This window comes from Papaver somniferum, unplaced genomic scaffold, assembly GCF_003573695.1.
Source record: "Papaver somniferum cultivar HN1 unplaced genomic scaffold, ASM357369v1 unplaced-scaffold_128, whole genome shotgun sequence".
Classification (NCBI taxonomy): domain Eukaryota; kingdom Viridiplantae; phylum Streptophyta; class Magnoliopsida; order Ranunculales; family Papaveraceae; genus Papaver; species Papaver somniferum.
The window spans coordinates 4791731-4805789 of NW_020621936.1; the positions used below are offsets into that span (position 1 = coordinate 4791731).

General features: G+C 34.7%; 2 protein-coding genes and 1 non-coding gene across 3 annotated transcripts; 1 reads left to right on the forward strand and 2 right to left on the reverse strand.

Moving 5' to 3' along the window:
- The first annotated feature begins 359 nt into the window (after window positions 1-359).
- Window positions 360-4697, forward strand: LOC113331817 (putative pumilio homolog 13). Its single transcript, XM_026578460.1, has 6 exons — window positions 360-634; window positions 761-2238; window positions 2321-2483; window positions 3039-3202; window positions 3496-3757; window positions 4227-4697. The coding sequence occupies exons 2-6, from the start codon at window positions 767-769 to the stop codon at window positions 4332-4334; spliced, it is 2169 nt and encodes a 722-aa protein (XP_026434245.1). The 5' UTR covers window positions 360-634; window positions 761-766; the 3' UTR covers window positions 4335-4697.
- A 1169-nt stretch (window positions 4698-5866) lies between these two features.
- On the reverse strand, window positions 5867-8815 carry LOC113331818 (annexin D1-like). Its single transcript, XM_026578461.1, has 5 exons — window positions 8648-8815; window positions 7943-8088; window positions 7095-7313; window positions 6764-6976; window positions 5867-6387 (listed from the first exon to the last, which is right to left on the reverse strand). Exons 1-5 carry the CDS (start codon window positions 8721-8723, stop codon window positions 6088-6090), a joined length of 954 nt encoding a protein of 317 aa, XP_026434246.1. The 5' UTR covers window positions 8724-8815; the 3' UTR covers window positions 5867-6087.
- Window positions 8816-9095: 280 nt separating this feature from the next.
- TRNAR-ACG lies at window positions 9096-9168 on the reverse strand. Its single transcript has one exon. It is a non-coding gene; the product is annotated as a tRNA-Arg (tRNA).
- Between the last annotated feature and the right edge of the window lie 4891 nt (window positions 9169-14059).

Genomic DNA, 14059 nt, shown 5'->3' on the forward strand with positions numbered 1-14059 from the left:
AACAAACTTAAATAAGGTAAAAAAATTAATTTATTAGAAAATTTATTACTTCACTGAAACCTTAAAAAACAAATTTGATTCACTGTCTCAAAGCCTATTCTGTTATTCTACACTTACTTTTCTTGCACTGATTATCCAACAATCAAGTCACTATTTTCAACACCCAAAAAGGTAACAAGCCAATCACATCAAGACTACTCATCTCCCCACCGTTGATCCCAAGTATCTCCTTCAATCTCTATTGAAATGCTAACGTGAAAACCACCCATTGGGTGTAATAACTAGGTAGTAATATTTGTTTTAGTAGCGCTCGAAGTACCTTATCAGTATCACTTGAAAGGGAGTGTTTTTCTCTCTTTCTACTAGTAGTAGAGGTAAAGTAGCGAGTGCAATTCACCTCTCTCTTTTTCTCTGTATACTAAAACGTCTCTGTTTTCTGAGTTTTTTCTGGTTTTAATGGCGTGAAGTGAGATGTACACATTTACACAGTAGCATTACCTTTTTGTTCTTTGTTTCTTTCTATATAACAGTATTATCTCATTTCTTCATTTGCATGTTTCAACCAACAATTCCATAATTTATCCAAAAAAGAAGAAAACCCACTCCGAATTCCAGTCTCTCAGAAGATCAAAAGGTAATCAATTCAAGTTTTTCTGTTCTGTTTATGATTTTTTTTTTAAATGGGTTTTTGATTTTGGATATGGGTTTTCAAGTTCTGACTATGGGTTTTTATCAATTTGTTTTTTTTGTTCTGTTTCAGTGAAAAATGAAGGACAATGAATATATTGATAGTTTGTTTGGTGATTTTGTTTCTCATGCACCGGCACCTGGAAATCCTCTCATACATCAACAACAGAAACGTCATCATCATCATCATCAGCAGCAATTGTTTTGTAATGTGTATAATCTGAAACAGAGTACTTATAATAATAAGGGAGGTATGTTATATGAGAACTGTAATTCTCCAGTTAGTGGACTCTCTTTACATTCTGGTGGTGATGGTTCTTCATCAAGTTCTCTTTCTGGAGATTTACATAAGACTAATAGTAATACCCACTACTTGAATACTAATGAGTCTGGTGAACAGACTGAACCTGCTTCTTCTTATGATACCTTAGATCTATCAAAAATGGATATTAAAGATGAAAAGGAAAATTTCATTACTAGTAATGGTCATGTTAAGAACAATGATCTATATGGAGATGATTATATGACATTTTTTGATCATGACCCTTATTATGGCTTCTTTTATTCAAATGATTTGTTTTCTATGGAACATCAGAGAAGATTAGCACCGGTAATGGGTACCTTCCGACAATCTAATAAGTTCCCAGGGGGGGGGACACGAGAGATTGCTGCTACTAGTCCTTCAAAATTTTCGTATGGTCCTTATTCAGGTGCTGATATGTACTCGTGCAGTACATGGAAGCAAAAATTGGAGGATCGAAATGAGGAGAACTCGAGGTATGAAAAGACTTTGCCATGTGATGAAAGATTAAGGAATATGTGGTTTCAACGACAAGGTTTTTTGGACTGTAATGAGTACAGTGGAGATATTCAGATTCCGATTAATTTTTATGATGCCACTAGGCCTATTATAAGTAATGATTTGCGTTACCAATCGGGGAATTCTTATGCCATAAATTCCAACGTGTATGGTAATGGTAATGTGGTGGATGCACCAAGTTCACCTGATTCCATGAAACCAAGAAGGTCAGGAACTACTTTTTCGAGTCGTTGGAACCCTCGATATGCTGGAGGTTTTCATGGTGACGCTGGCCTGGGTTTTCAGGAGAGTAACTTGAATAGTGTAAAAAACAAAAGAGGTACAAGGGAAGGTAAGAAATTGTATATTAATGGGAAGTGTTCAACGGTGTTGGTGGGTGCTTTGCCTAACTCTAGAAGAAATAATCCTTTTGTTGTTGATTGTAAAAGTAGTCACAGTTCTAAGATGTATAATACCTTGAAGGATGCTCAAGGGAGAATTTGTTATCTAGCAAAGGATCAAAATGGTTGCAGGTTCTTGCAGCGGAAATTTGATGAAGGAGATAAACAAGAGATACAGATGATATTTGATGAGATAATTCATAATGTGAATGAACTAATGGTGAATCCGTTTGGGAATTATCTTATACAGAGGTTGTTGGATGTCTGTACTGAACAACAGAGAATGCATATTCTTGTCAAGGTCACAAGACAGCGGAATCAGCTGTTTCGAATTTCACTGAATGCTCACGGGTAATCTTCACTTTTCATCCTCAAATTTGGTTTCGTAGTTATATTTTGTCACTCTGTTATTTTATGTCTACTTTGTTTTCAGCACAAGGGCAGTACAAAAGCTGATCGAGACTCTCAAAACTCGGGAGCAGATTACCCATGTTATATCAGCACTGGAGCCTAAGTTTCTGGATTTGATAAAGGATACCAACGGCAATCATGTAATTCAGAAGTGTCTTCAATGTCTTAGCACTGATGACAACAAGGTAAAACAATTGTCTTTTAACTTATTGTTCCACAATTTTTGTTATCATTTAGCTTACATAGTATGCAATGTTCAAGTCAAATTTTGGATTTTTATAAGTCAAATTTTGGATTTTTATTTTTTGGTTGCACATCTTCATTCTGCAGTTGTCCAAGTTAAATCTTGTATGGCATCCAATGTCCCAATTAAACTCAGATTAGTCTGTTATGCAATTTTGGTGCAAAAAAATCCAAAGATACCTTTACTGTCAGTTCTAACTTTATTTCAGTGATTTGGTTAAATCAGTATATGATCATGTCACTCCCTTATGTTCTGTTCTTTTAAACAAGTGTGCATTTTGTAGTTCTAAACTAGCATAAAATTTCTGCCATCCTCCAGTAATTCCACTGACTTGTAGCTTTATCTTGTTTTTTCAGCAAATGTCCTTTCGTTCATTAGCTATTCAACAGATTTATGTGCACTTGTTCTGAAAAGAACTATCTTTGCGTTTCTTATTCAAAGTTGACATGATTATGTAGAATGTCTATCTCAGTCTGAAATCCCTTTCTTTTTGCAGTTTATATTCGATGCTGCTGCAAGATTTTGCACTGAAATTGCAGTTGATCGACATGGATGCTGTGTCTTGCAAAAGTGTATCACTTACGCTACAGGCGGATGCCGAGAAAAATTGGTAGCTGAAATTTGCGTGAATGGCCTATTCCTTGCGCAGGATGCTTTTGGGTAGTTTCTTAAAAATGCTCATTATACCACCATTTTTGTGTTTCTTTATGTTAACTTTTATATGCTAATATTATGGTTATCTGCTTTCTACCTTACAAAGTAGAACTTTTCTCTTCATCCCGCTCTTGAAATTTTGATCGGACCTCTTCTTGTTTGAGATTAAACTTCACCATCATGCTCTTGCAAATATTTCAATGCTTGTGGTCCTCCATTTTGATCTCGTAGCTCTGCATTCATCATCTTGTTTGAAGTTGGTTACTGATACAAGCTCTTCGTTTCCTTTGGTTTTACAGAAATTACGCGATCCAATTCATTTTGGAACTTAAGCTGCCATTTGCAAGTGCTATATTGCATTCTCAATTTGAGAGGAACTATGCACACCTTTCGCTGCAGAAATTTAGCAGCAATGTTGTTCAAAAATGTCTCCAAAATTTCACTGAAGAGTACCGCACAAAGATTATCCTTGAGTTACTGTCATCTCCTTCCCAATTTGAACAACTGCTGCAAGACCCTTATGCTAATTACGTCATTCAAACTGCTCTAGATGTTGCTAAGGTATCTCGCCCAACACAGAATAGATTTTAGGAGTATTCTTTTAAATTCACTTTGTTTATAGTGACATTAATTCTACCACAGATTTTTATTGTGAATAGTGTGTTACTATATATCTATCTGAGGCGACCAGAGTATAAATCATAGCTTAATCCAATTTTCTAAAACATTTATCACCCTGAAAGAGCACATAATAATACCTGAATGTGTGCAAAGTTTTAGAACAATGTGAACTCGTGGAGGGATTATAGTATTTGGCGACAAGGATCTAAACTAGGCAGTAGGCAGTAAAAAGACCAACCTCAGAAAGATGTCCCGACCTCATAATGTATCCATTTGAGGCCCAATGTAGTCTCTGGCACAGCATAATACTAGTCGGATGTTTAGAGACGGAGGAAGTGTGGTGCAAGTGATGATTCTTCGATTTTGTTGTTCGTTTTATTTTGTTCTAATTGTTTATTATAAAACGTAGGGCACCCTCCGTGATAAGCTGTTTGGAACGATCCGACCTCATGTAGCAACCTTGAAAATGATCCCCTACTGCAAGAGAATCTACTCTAAGGTGCTCTCAAAGAAGTGAGGAAGCTGTAAATTCGTCACACGGTATGAACTAATGCTGTTGTTCTTTATGTTCAGTGCGTATTAGGATAACTCAGTCTCACCAGGTTTAGAGTTCGTGTCTTTTATAGAGTTTTTTCATCAAATAACAGTTTAAAAGAACTTTAACTACTTTTGAGGGTGTTTGCCGCTACCCTAGTTCAGGAGCTCTCTATGTAGAGCCTGTAAAGAAATAAGCAATTTTTGTTTTGTTGCTTTTGAATGTGGATGTATTAGTCTGGAGGATCTTAAGTTCTGTTGAACTAAGCCACTGTCTCAGATGTATGTGAAATGTGGATATTTTGACTCTGTATTGATATGGAGTATCTTAGCTCTGTTAAACTAAGCCACTGTCTCAGATATATGTTGAAAGTTCAAAAAAACCTTTTATGCTTTATGAATTTGTCAAATAGAAGGTTTGGCAGAGTTGCATTGTTAGGTAGTAAAGTTTGTTGCCGAAAACCTTTATGTAATGCTGTTGTTGGATGGAATTCTCGGTCTCGCCACCTTATTTCAGTGAGATCCCAATCTTACTCATAAGACAGACTAGGTCATTCAAATTTGGCCTGGTTGACCAACTATGCCCACCAGTGTTGCAATTCTGACCTAATATTTCTTAACCATGCTGGTATGATTACCTCTCCATGAATGTGTCTTCTGGAAAGTTGTGTTATTATGTCTGTTGGTGACATTAGCTATAATAATACCGGAAATTGTTTTTGAAGCATGTCTTTTGAACTTGTCATTCACTTGGTTTTGGTTCATATTCACACTTCACACCTTCATTTTTTTTTATTTTTTTTGTTTATACTTTATAGCTTTTTATTTTTATTTTTTTTTGTTTGTTTGTTTATACTTTATAGCAAACTTTCTCACGGACCCTTCTTTCTTTTTCTACCAGTAGAATAGTAGATAGTTAGTAGATACACCTAAAAAAGATATTGTACGAGTGACTAAAAAATGTTTTAAATGAGAATTTCCCGCTTTTACCAACAATTTTCCGTTTCAGCAGCTGCTTTTCAATTTTCTTTTCATTTGTTTCTCAATTATAGTTTACACTTGTTTTTCTGTTGAGATGCCAACTATTGGTCAAATTTGTTGCACAACTGAAGCTTAGTTTTGACGGGCAATCTTAGTTTCGTAACTGCTAGTATACTACCACTTGCATTTTGAAAATTATCACTGTTTTGCGGATAAAACTCTACCATTTTCTGTTTGTTAAAAGATGAAATTATTTTGCTCGGGATTGGCTTCACTTATTTTCCTTGTGCCAGAGAGCAATCAATCTACCAGTGTCCAGTGACCCAATACTACCAAGTATCAACACATGTGAACAAGTTTATATATTGCGTGGTTGCTGAATGACAAACCTTAGAGCCAACACCAACATCTCCTAATACAATCAGATCATTAAAGCTGGTCTTTCTATGATGATCTTCTCATTTATCATTCTTTTTCCTATCAAAAAAATCAAACAAGGATTCTCATATTAAGACGGTATAAGGTGTGAAATCAAGTTTAAAACCAAAGGCTACCATATTTATTCATTAATGAAAAGCAAAACCACTTATACAGAAATCCAAATCGCATTATAGTCAGTCATATGACACATAAAGATGCAGAAAGTACCTATAAGAAAGATATAGAAAACTATGATGTTCTATGAACTAAAAGCAGCACACAACACTGAACGGTGAAACCCTGGTTGTAATATTGCATATCCGAGAAACTCCTAATCATGCATCATTTTCATGACCGATCAAAGCAAGAAGCAAGTCTTCATAATCTCCATGGGTGTCATTGATAATGGCTTTATCAAGTGGAATACTGCTTCTTCGCTGATACTCTGCTGCTATATGTTTCATGTCAACCTCAGCACGAGTAGCAATAACTCGAGTAAGAGCTCCCTCGTCTGTTCCTGTTTTGTTAATCGCCAAGCGCAGAACCTTCTCGAAATATTTTTCAGGAGTTGTTAGGCACTTGATTGTGGATCTTAATGCTTTGAGGAATTCGTCCTTGGGATCAGACTTGAGATCCTGCAAATTATTTATGCAAATAACTGCTTTAGCATAACCCCTGATAAGTTAATCGTTTACTATCCGTCAAAAAATTCTCATGCTTTCAGTAATTCATTACTTAACAACTTAGGAACAAAAAAGCTACTTTAATCATCAGAAGCAAAATTCCATTTCATATAAAAAAGCCATCGAACAAGAATGACTTGGGTAAAAAACTTCAACTGCTCCTTTAAGACATAGTATACAAGGGAAAATTAAACAAATGAAAGTCTAACCGAATTTGAAGAGATATGAAAAGAATATATAAAGATTAATTCTTTGGTGATAGTTGGGCTTTTGAGAATCGAGATACACAAGCTGTACACAAGCCTAAGATTAGAGAGATGTAAGATACCTTGTTAATAGCATTGCCAAATTCGTTATTGTAGTGATTGAGGGTCGCATTGAGCTGAGTTTTGCTCCTAGTCGCAAGAATCCTAAGGACTTCGTCATGATTACAGGCATTGTCAGTAATATGTTTGCGGAGTATTTTGGCTTCTTGTTTTGCCAGTGTCGTGTTCACCTCTGGTCCTTCGTATCGAAATGAGGTCACAAGAAGTACCAAAAGCTGGGTAACAGAAAAGACTTAAAATAAGATAACTTTGATGACTGAAGAACTACAAGCAAAGCTTTTCTAATATATATTTGTTAAGAGACGAGATAGGTTCAAGTGGTAAAGTAAGTACCTTGCCAAAGTCCCCAGTGGTGTGCTGTGCAACATCTTCTTCAATGGATTTCTTGAAAAGACAATGATAGGCTTGTCTTGCCAAAAACAGATCATGTGAAGACCTTGTACAAGCGATTTCAAGAAGAACCTGGTTACTTGCAGTCCATTTTTTTACAGCTCTATTAGCCAATGTAGCATCTCGTTCAGCAGGGTCCAATGTCCACAAATGCAGCAGACTCTGTTTACGTCACATATGTTATGAGAAATAAACTTCAGAATTCTTAAGGGATAGGTAATATACATCGAACAAAAGTAAACAGTCAAGTACTCTTGTTAAACAACAAAAATATGCATTTCTTTCATATGGACACAAAGTTCAATATCCGAGAAGAGGAAGCAAAACATTAATCTTGAAAAGCCAATTCGGTTAAAGCATGATATTCAAAAAAGTGTAGTGAAAACTGTTACCAACTTCGGACAAACAATACCGACTCTTAACATAGTTTGTATACTCTCAAATTTGGTATTGATTCGTTAATCAATGGTATGGTATTTAAGTCCGATCAGATCTAACTCAGATGAAAGAATGTTAGCTTTTTTCATCTCTGGTACCTTAAACTGGATCTGGCTCATGCATATTGTTTGACTAGAATGTCAGCAAGTCAGGTTTACAAGTGTATCTGACTAACCTGACTCAGTGGACAGGAACACAATGAACTTGTATGTGCTTTTTGAGACAAAATCGACCAAAAACAAACGACAGCATAGCATTTACAAAATAATCTGTAGTAGCCAAAATATTGGAACCCAATTCATGCCAAGATAAGGAAAAAGCTAAGCTTTACACAAGTAAAAGAAAAACCTTACCTCAAAATCACTTGTAAGTTCTTTATCAAGAGTTTTCAAGAGATCAGCTCCAAAATTTTCAGTATAAGTTTGTCGGATTGCCTTGCGTTGAGCTGCATTCCTGTGAGCCAATATGGATATGATCAACTTCTCATTTGTTCCCCATCCTACAAAAGATCATTTAGCAACATCAAGTTAGTAAATCCAAATCCAAACGGTGTACTAAGACAATACATAATAATAATACAAGAGCTTCTCGATGGAAAGCTCGAGAATCTCTGATATCCAGATCGGAGGTAATTGATCAAAGCTGATCAAAAGAGAGGTCGATTCTCTAAAAACAAAAGGATGATAATACAAAAAATTGTTTAATCTAACCAAAATACACAAATAATAAAATCAATCAGAGTAACTTCATTGGTAACGGATCGGTTGCATAAAGTTTAAAAATCCAGATCTCTAAAAGATCTGATCAAGAAAAACACTAAATAAATAACTTTACAGGACAGATTTCAATGAACCAAGAAAAAACTCCAATAAGGCAAATATTAATAACATTTCATAATATGAAATGATCTATTCTAATCAAATCCCAATCAAACCAAAGATCAAATAGAACACAACGGATCATCATTACGATCATATGAAACAATCTAATAGAATCACAAATAAAAAACAAGCTCATTTTATGTAATAGATAGACTATTAGAGAGTGAAGATACGAACCATCAAAAGCTTTTTTGAGTTGTTCACAATCTTCAGAAGGAGAAGGAACATGAGAAGGAACTGAAAGAGTTGCCATTTTTTTGTTGTTGTAAAAAATCGAAAACGAAGAAGAAGAGTGAAGGCGAAAGATATCTCAGTAATCAGTTTCAGACAAAGGTTTTATAAAGTCATTCCACTACTACTAGACAAATAAAGAAATTCCGGAAACAATTCCGCGTTTTTGAAATAACGTTATTGTAATGGTGATGTGTACCAACAACTGTACGTTTTCTTTTTGCAATGGCAAGAAACGTTTACGTGGGACCTGGTTTGTATGGTGAATCATCTTCTGCATTATTTCTATGGGCCATAAACGAATAAAAGCAAAAACGGCTTTATTGGGGATTTTTGTTTAATACAAAGCAACACGAAAGAATTTAAGAAAAAAGAAAATGAATAAAAGAAAAAACGACTTCACTGGGGATCGAACCCAGAATCTCTGGTTTCGTAGACCAGCGCCTTATCCATTGGGCCATGAAGTCTTACCTTGACAGTTTGTTGCCTATTTTTAGACTGTAGATATTTCACTTTCCCCCTTTTTTTATTTTTTTTTTACTTTCAGATAGATGGAGTGGAGTCAACGTTACCCCTATATACATCTAGTGAAAACACTCGTGAGATGCACATGTTTAAATTTGGCTCTTTTAACAATACCAAATTTAATAATAATGAATCTTTCTTCGTAAAATATAAGTTTAATATTCTTATTTGTACTTATTACGTAGACAATTCAAAGAGCTTTACAAATATATAAATTATACGAATATTGGCTACGTATTTTGAAAGTTATTTAATTTTTTGATATATTTTTAAAACAATGGCATTTCAAAAATAATTTTTTCCTCGGCTTTCACAACCACTTACCCCACAAAGATATGACGTTTAAGCACCAGTTTAATATAGAACTCTCCCCTATTGTTTTGTTATTCCCTGTGAGATAAAATAATAACAAAAAGAGACAAAATTTACCAGAGAAAGGTCGACAAGATCTTAATTATTATCTGCCAAAGTAAAAAAGCTAAAATCAAGGCTCATATGTATACTAAACGTATAACTTATGCAACATAAATCGCTAATAATATAACCGTGACTTCACACATGAGTTTCATCAATATCATCTTATGCTTATTTGATAAAGCAACCCAAAAGGTCAGATCCGAAATATGCCAAATTAAAAAGTCGCAAAATCATAAGAGTTAATTAAAATGATACCGAAACATTAAGGTTAATAAAAACCGAAAGTAAATCTCATAAACCGAAAGCAAAGCACAAAGATATAAAACCGGAACAAACAATGTAATCGTAACTATCAAAGAATGACACAAAGATTTAAAATAAAAATTTATCATTCATAATTACCGATATTTGTTTAAATAAACTTTGCATAATGAAAAATAATCTCTCCTAGATTTTTATGAGTCCTCAAGGGAGTATTGATGACATCACTATCAAATTCAGGATTCAAATTCTTCCAAGCACATTCCTTTTCTGTCGTATATATGATTTTCTAATTCAACAAGTTGAGATTGAAGATCGATAAGAATATTTGAATCCGTGAGCATATGTTCATGATGCTTGATGCTTCTTAACATATAAAATTTGTTTTCTTAGAGAATCTTGTTGAAACTTAAGTTGGTGATCTTCTCTTGTTTCATTCATGACAGATTCGTAGTCTCCATATGAAAATAGTTTTAAATCATTAGAAGATGACAAAACCTCCTTCACTGATTTCTCCAACAAAAAAAGATTTTGAAACTGAAAATTTCATGTAAGAGTCAAATAGTGTTTACATAGGTTGCATCCTCATGAAGTTGGTTAATAATTTCATCTGGAGGAGCTAAAAGCCAAACACCACTAATAAATTGAGTCATAGCTAACTTAGAAAGAGAGTCTGCAATTTTATTTTTCTCCTTTGGCACATAACAACATTGCCAAGAGGAATGAAGATTTAATAAGTTCTTGATATCTAAGATTAAGTTGTATAATCTCCAATCAATGTTAAGTGAATCTCCCACGACTGCGTCCACTACAAGCTTTGCATCCAGCTCAAAAATCACTTTCTCCAGCTTCTTCTCTATTGCCCATTGCATTTCCTCCCATAAAGCTTTACTCTCAGCTTGCTCCGGACTAGTTGCAGTGGTTAGATAGATGCACTTTGATCCATGGTGCGTACCTGCAAAATCACGACAAATTAGTCCAACGCCTCCAGTATTATTATCTGCAATAAATGATCCATCAGAATTAAATTTAAAAAAACCAGGTAAAAAGGTGGCTCCCAATGAAGATTAATTATGTTTTGAGGCACAAGTAGTCTATGGTTTGTGGCTGGTTTGTAATCTAACACTGCAAGTTCTCTTATGCATCTCAAGATGATGTTATCAGGGTTTAAGGTGACTCCTTTAAATACCTTGTCACATCTAGCATTCCATATACACCAAGCTATAATTCCAATCTTGCAAACTTCAGTTTCCTGGATCTGCCTATCTATGAGCCTATCAAACCATCCACAAATCCAGTCTGCTAGAGTAACACCCTGCATATTATGGAGTCCTAGAATTGCAAACCAAACTGCCTTAGAAAGAGGTTCTAGAATAATGTGATTAGCATATTCAACTTCATGAGAACACAAGGGACAACTGTAGTTATCATCCTGAATCACTTCATGCAGTTTATCTCTTGTAGGAAAAATCTGTTTAACACATTTCTATATGAATTGTTTGGTTCTTGGAAGTATAGGTAATCTCCACGGCTTCTTAAAATAATTTGCATCCTTGTACCTACTGAGTAATCACCATTTCTTTCTTTGAGAAGTTTATTGTAGGCTGACTTAACTGTAAATTTGTCACTTTTCTCAAGAGTCCAAACCAGCTTTTCTTGTTGGGTAGTGATATTCAGAATTAATGCAGCAGTATGTGAGTCAAAAAGAGAAAGAACTAGACTTGAATTCCAACCATCATTATTTGCAGAAAATAAGTGATGTACATAAGTGTAATCCTGAAAGTGGGAAGCACCATCTTTAGGCTTTGGAGGAATATCTAACTCAGGAATCCATTTGTGATGCCATATCATGATTATTTTCCCATTGCCTACATTCCAACAGCTGTATCTTTTGATGAAAAGAAGTTCAGAGCTAATACTTTTCCATGACCATGTTGAATTTTCATTTTCAATAGCATTGAAAATCTGTCCATCTTGAAAATATTTGGCTTGCAGAGAGGCAGAACATATTGAAGTATTGTCAGAGCATAATTTCCATGCATATTTTGCAAGGAGAGCTCTATTGAATATATGTAAATCTCTGAAACCAATTCCTCCTTCTTCTTTTGGATTATTAAAACTTCTCCAACTTATGAAATGCTTGCCTCTATTAGTATTTTTGTTTCTACAAAATTTTTGCTGAACTGAGTTTAGTTGATTAATTGTGTTATCTGGTATCTTGAAACAAGTCATGTGCTGGACTGGCACTGCATTGGTTACATTCTTAATCATAACTGATCTACCAGCTTTAGACACATTTGAAACATTCCATCTTCAGAGTCTATATTCCATATTAGTAATGAGACTAGAGAAGGGGATCTTCTTATTTCTGCCTACAAATAAGAGAAGTCCTAAATATTTTTCTTCTTCAATGTCTAGTTGCCTAACTTGAAGTGTTCCACTAATGAGCTGACAAGCATATGGACTCATGTTGCTGCTGAAGTAAACTGCAGATTTGTGAAAATTTATGAGTTGTCCTGAGCAGGCACTAAAGTCTCCAATCAATTACAGAAGCTTGTTGGTTTGCATCTGATTAGCTTTACAAAAAAGAAGGCAGTCATCTGCAAACAACAAGTGATTAATTTTTGGAGCATTTCTTGAAATCTTCATACCTGTTAACATATTCATGTTTTCACAATGATTCATTTGTCTTGAAAAAGCTTCCATTGCAAGATTAAATGGATAAGGAGATAGTGGATCTCCTTGTCTAATTCCCTTGTAGGTTTAAATGCTTTAGAGGGAGATCCATTAACCATAATTTCCACCTGAGAAGTACTTATACACTGCATGATTAGATGACAAAATTTATCACAAAAACCAAATTTTCTAAGCACATCCATGAGGAAAGACCATTCTAGTCTGTCAAATGCTTTTGACATGTCCATTTTAAGAGCAAGATGTAAATACATATATCGAAATAGGAAAAAAAAAATAAGGAACGGTATATCTTGTTTGCGAAAACAAAATATATTTAAATCTTCTAAAAAAGACTATGTTCCCTATAAATATATAGCACCAAAGAAAAAATTGATCATGAACAACCTTACCTTATTTATGAAGAGATTTCCTAAAACTGCCTAAATTTATATCTCCTCACAAAACGAACTAGGCAACAAGTGAGGACGCGTTTTCCCAACACAATCAAGTTATGTTGGGGTGATAGTTAATTTCACCATAGGTGCCTGAAACAACCTTAGGGTGATCAATGAACACAGTAGGTTGTGTTTTCAACTTATTTTGTTTCTTCCCTTTCAACATATAAGATACTACCATCTCTCCTTTCGATTTGGTAAATTCATTAAGATCTGACTTCATCTTTTTTATGCTCTTTTGGAGTTTCTTTATGAATTTTTCATTCTGTTTGGAATCCCAACAAAAATTGACAGAATGCCCATTTCTTCTATAAAAGGAACACCGCATAAAATCTGAATCTTTATGAGCATTTACACCAGCTGACATACCGTCTTTATCTTCAATATTTTCTGGCGGAGCCGACTTTGCAAGGATAAACTTATTGTTCATGGTACATGTGTTTCCAGTATACTCAACACCACACAAGAAACTTCAACATCAAAATCCAACTTCCTTTTCAAAGCAAAATCAAGAGTTTAAGTCAAGATCAAACTCTTTTGAAAATACCAAAATAATGCTCGAAGTGAAAAAGCGCGGGTCTAACAACACCACCCAATATTTCGCTTAGCAATCTGTATGGACTAACTCCGAAACACTTACTAGAGAATCAACTAGACAGTTAGAATCAATCTAGGTAAAAGTATCTCAAGGAGTTAATATCTCTCTCTTGTTTTGATTTACTCAAGCTAATAGAAATCAGTGAGTCCTAATCAAACACAAGGAATAACTTGGACGGTACCAAAGACCAATGTCCAAGGATCAATCAATGACAATCAAACAACCAAAGGTTGGATTATACCAATTGATGATCACAACACACAACCTGTGTTATTTAAATTATAAAGATAAAAAATATAATGCGGAAATAGAAATAACATTGACATCAGAATTTTGTTAACGAGGAAAACGCAAATGCAGAAAAACCCCGGGACCTAGTCCAGATTGAATACACATTGTATTAAGCCGCTACAGACACTAGCCTAC

What these genes read in the sequence shown, in the direction of transcription:
- LOC113331817 (XM_026578460.1), top strand. Translation starts at nt 767, where the DNA reads ATGAAGGACAATGAATATATTGATAGTTTGTTTGGTGATTTTGTTTCT. An exon ending in CTTGCGCAGGATGCTTTTGG is followed by an intron (nt 3,203 to 3,495) that starts GTAGTTTCTTAA and finishes TTGGTTTTACAG; the next exon opens with AAATTACGCGATCCAATTCA. An exon ending in CTGCTCTAGATGTTGCTAAG is followed by an intron (nt 3,758 to 4,226) that starts GTATCTCGCCCA and finishes TATAAAACGTAG; the next exon opens with GGCACCCTCCGTGATAAGCT.
- LOC113331818 (XM_026578461.1), bottom strand. Translation starts at nt 8,723, where the DNA reads ATGGCAACTCTTTCAGTTCCTTCTCATGTTCCTTCTCCTTCTGAAGAT. An exon ending in ACTCAAAAAAGCTTTTGATG is followed by an intron (nt 8,089 to 8,647) that starts GTTCGTATCTTC and finishes GATCTTTTGTAG; the next exon opens with GATGGGGAACAAATGAGAAG. An exon ending in CCACTGGGGACTTTGGCAAG is followed by an intron (nt 6,977 to 7,094) that starts GTACTTACTTTA and finishes TCTGTTACCCAG; the next exon opens with CTTTTGGTACTTCTTGTGAC.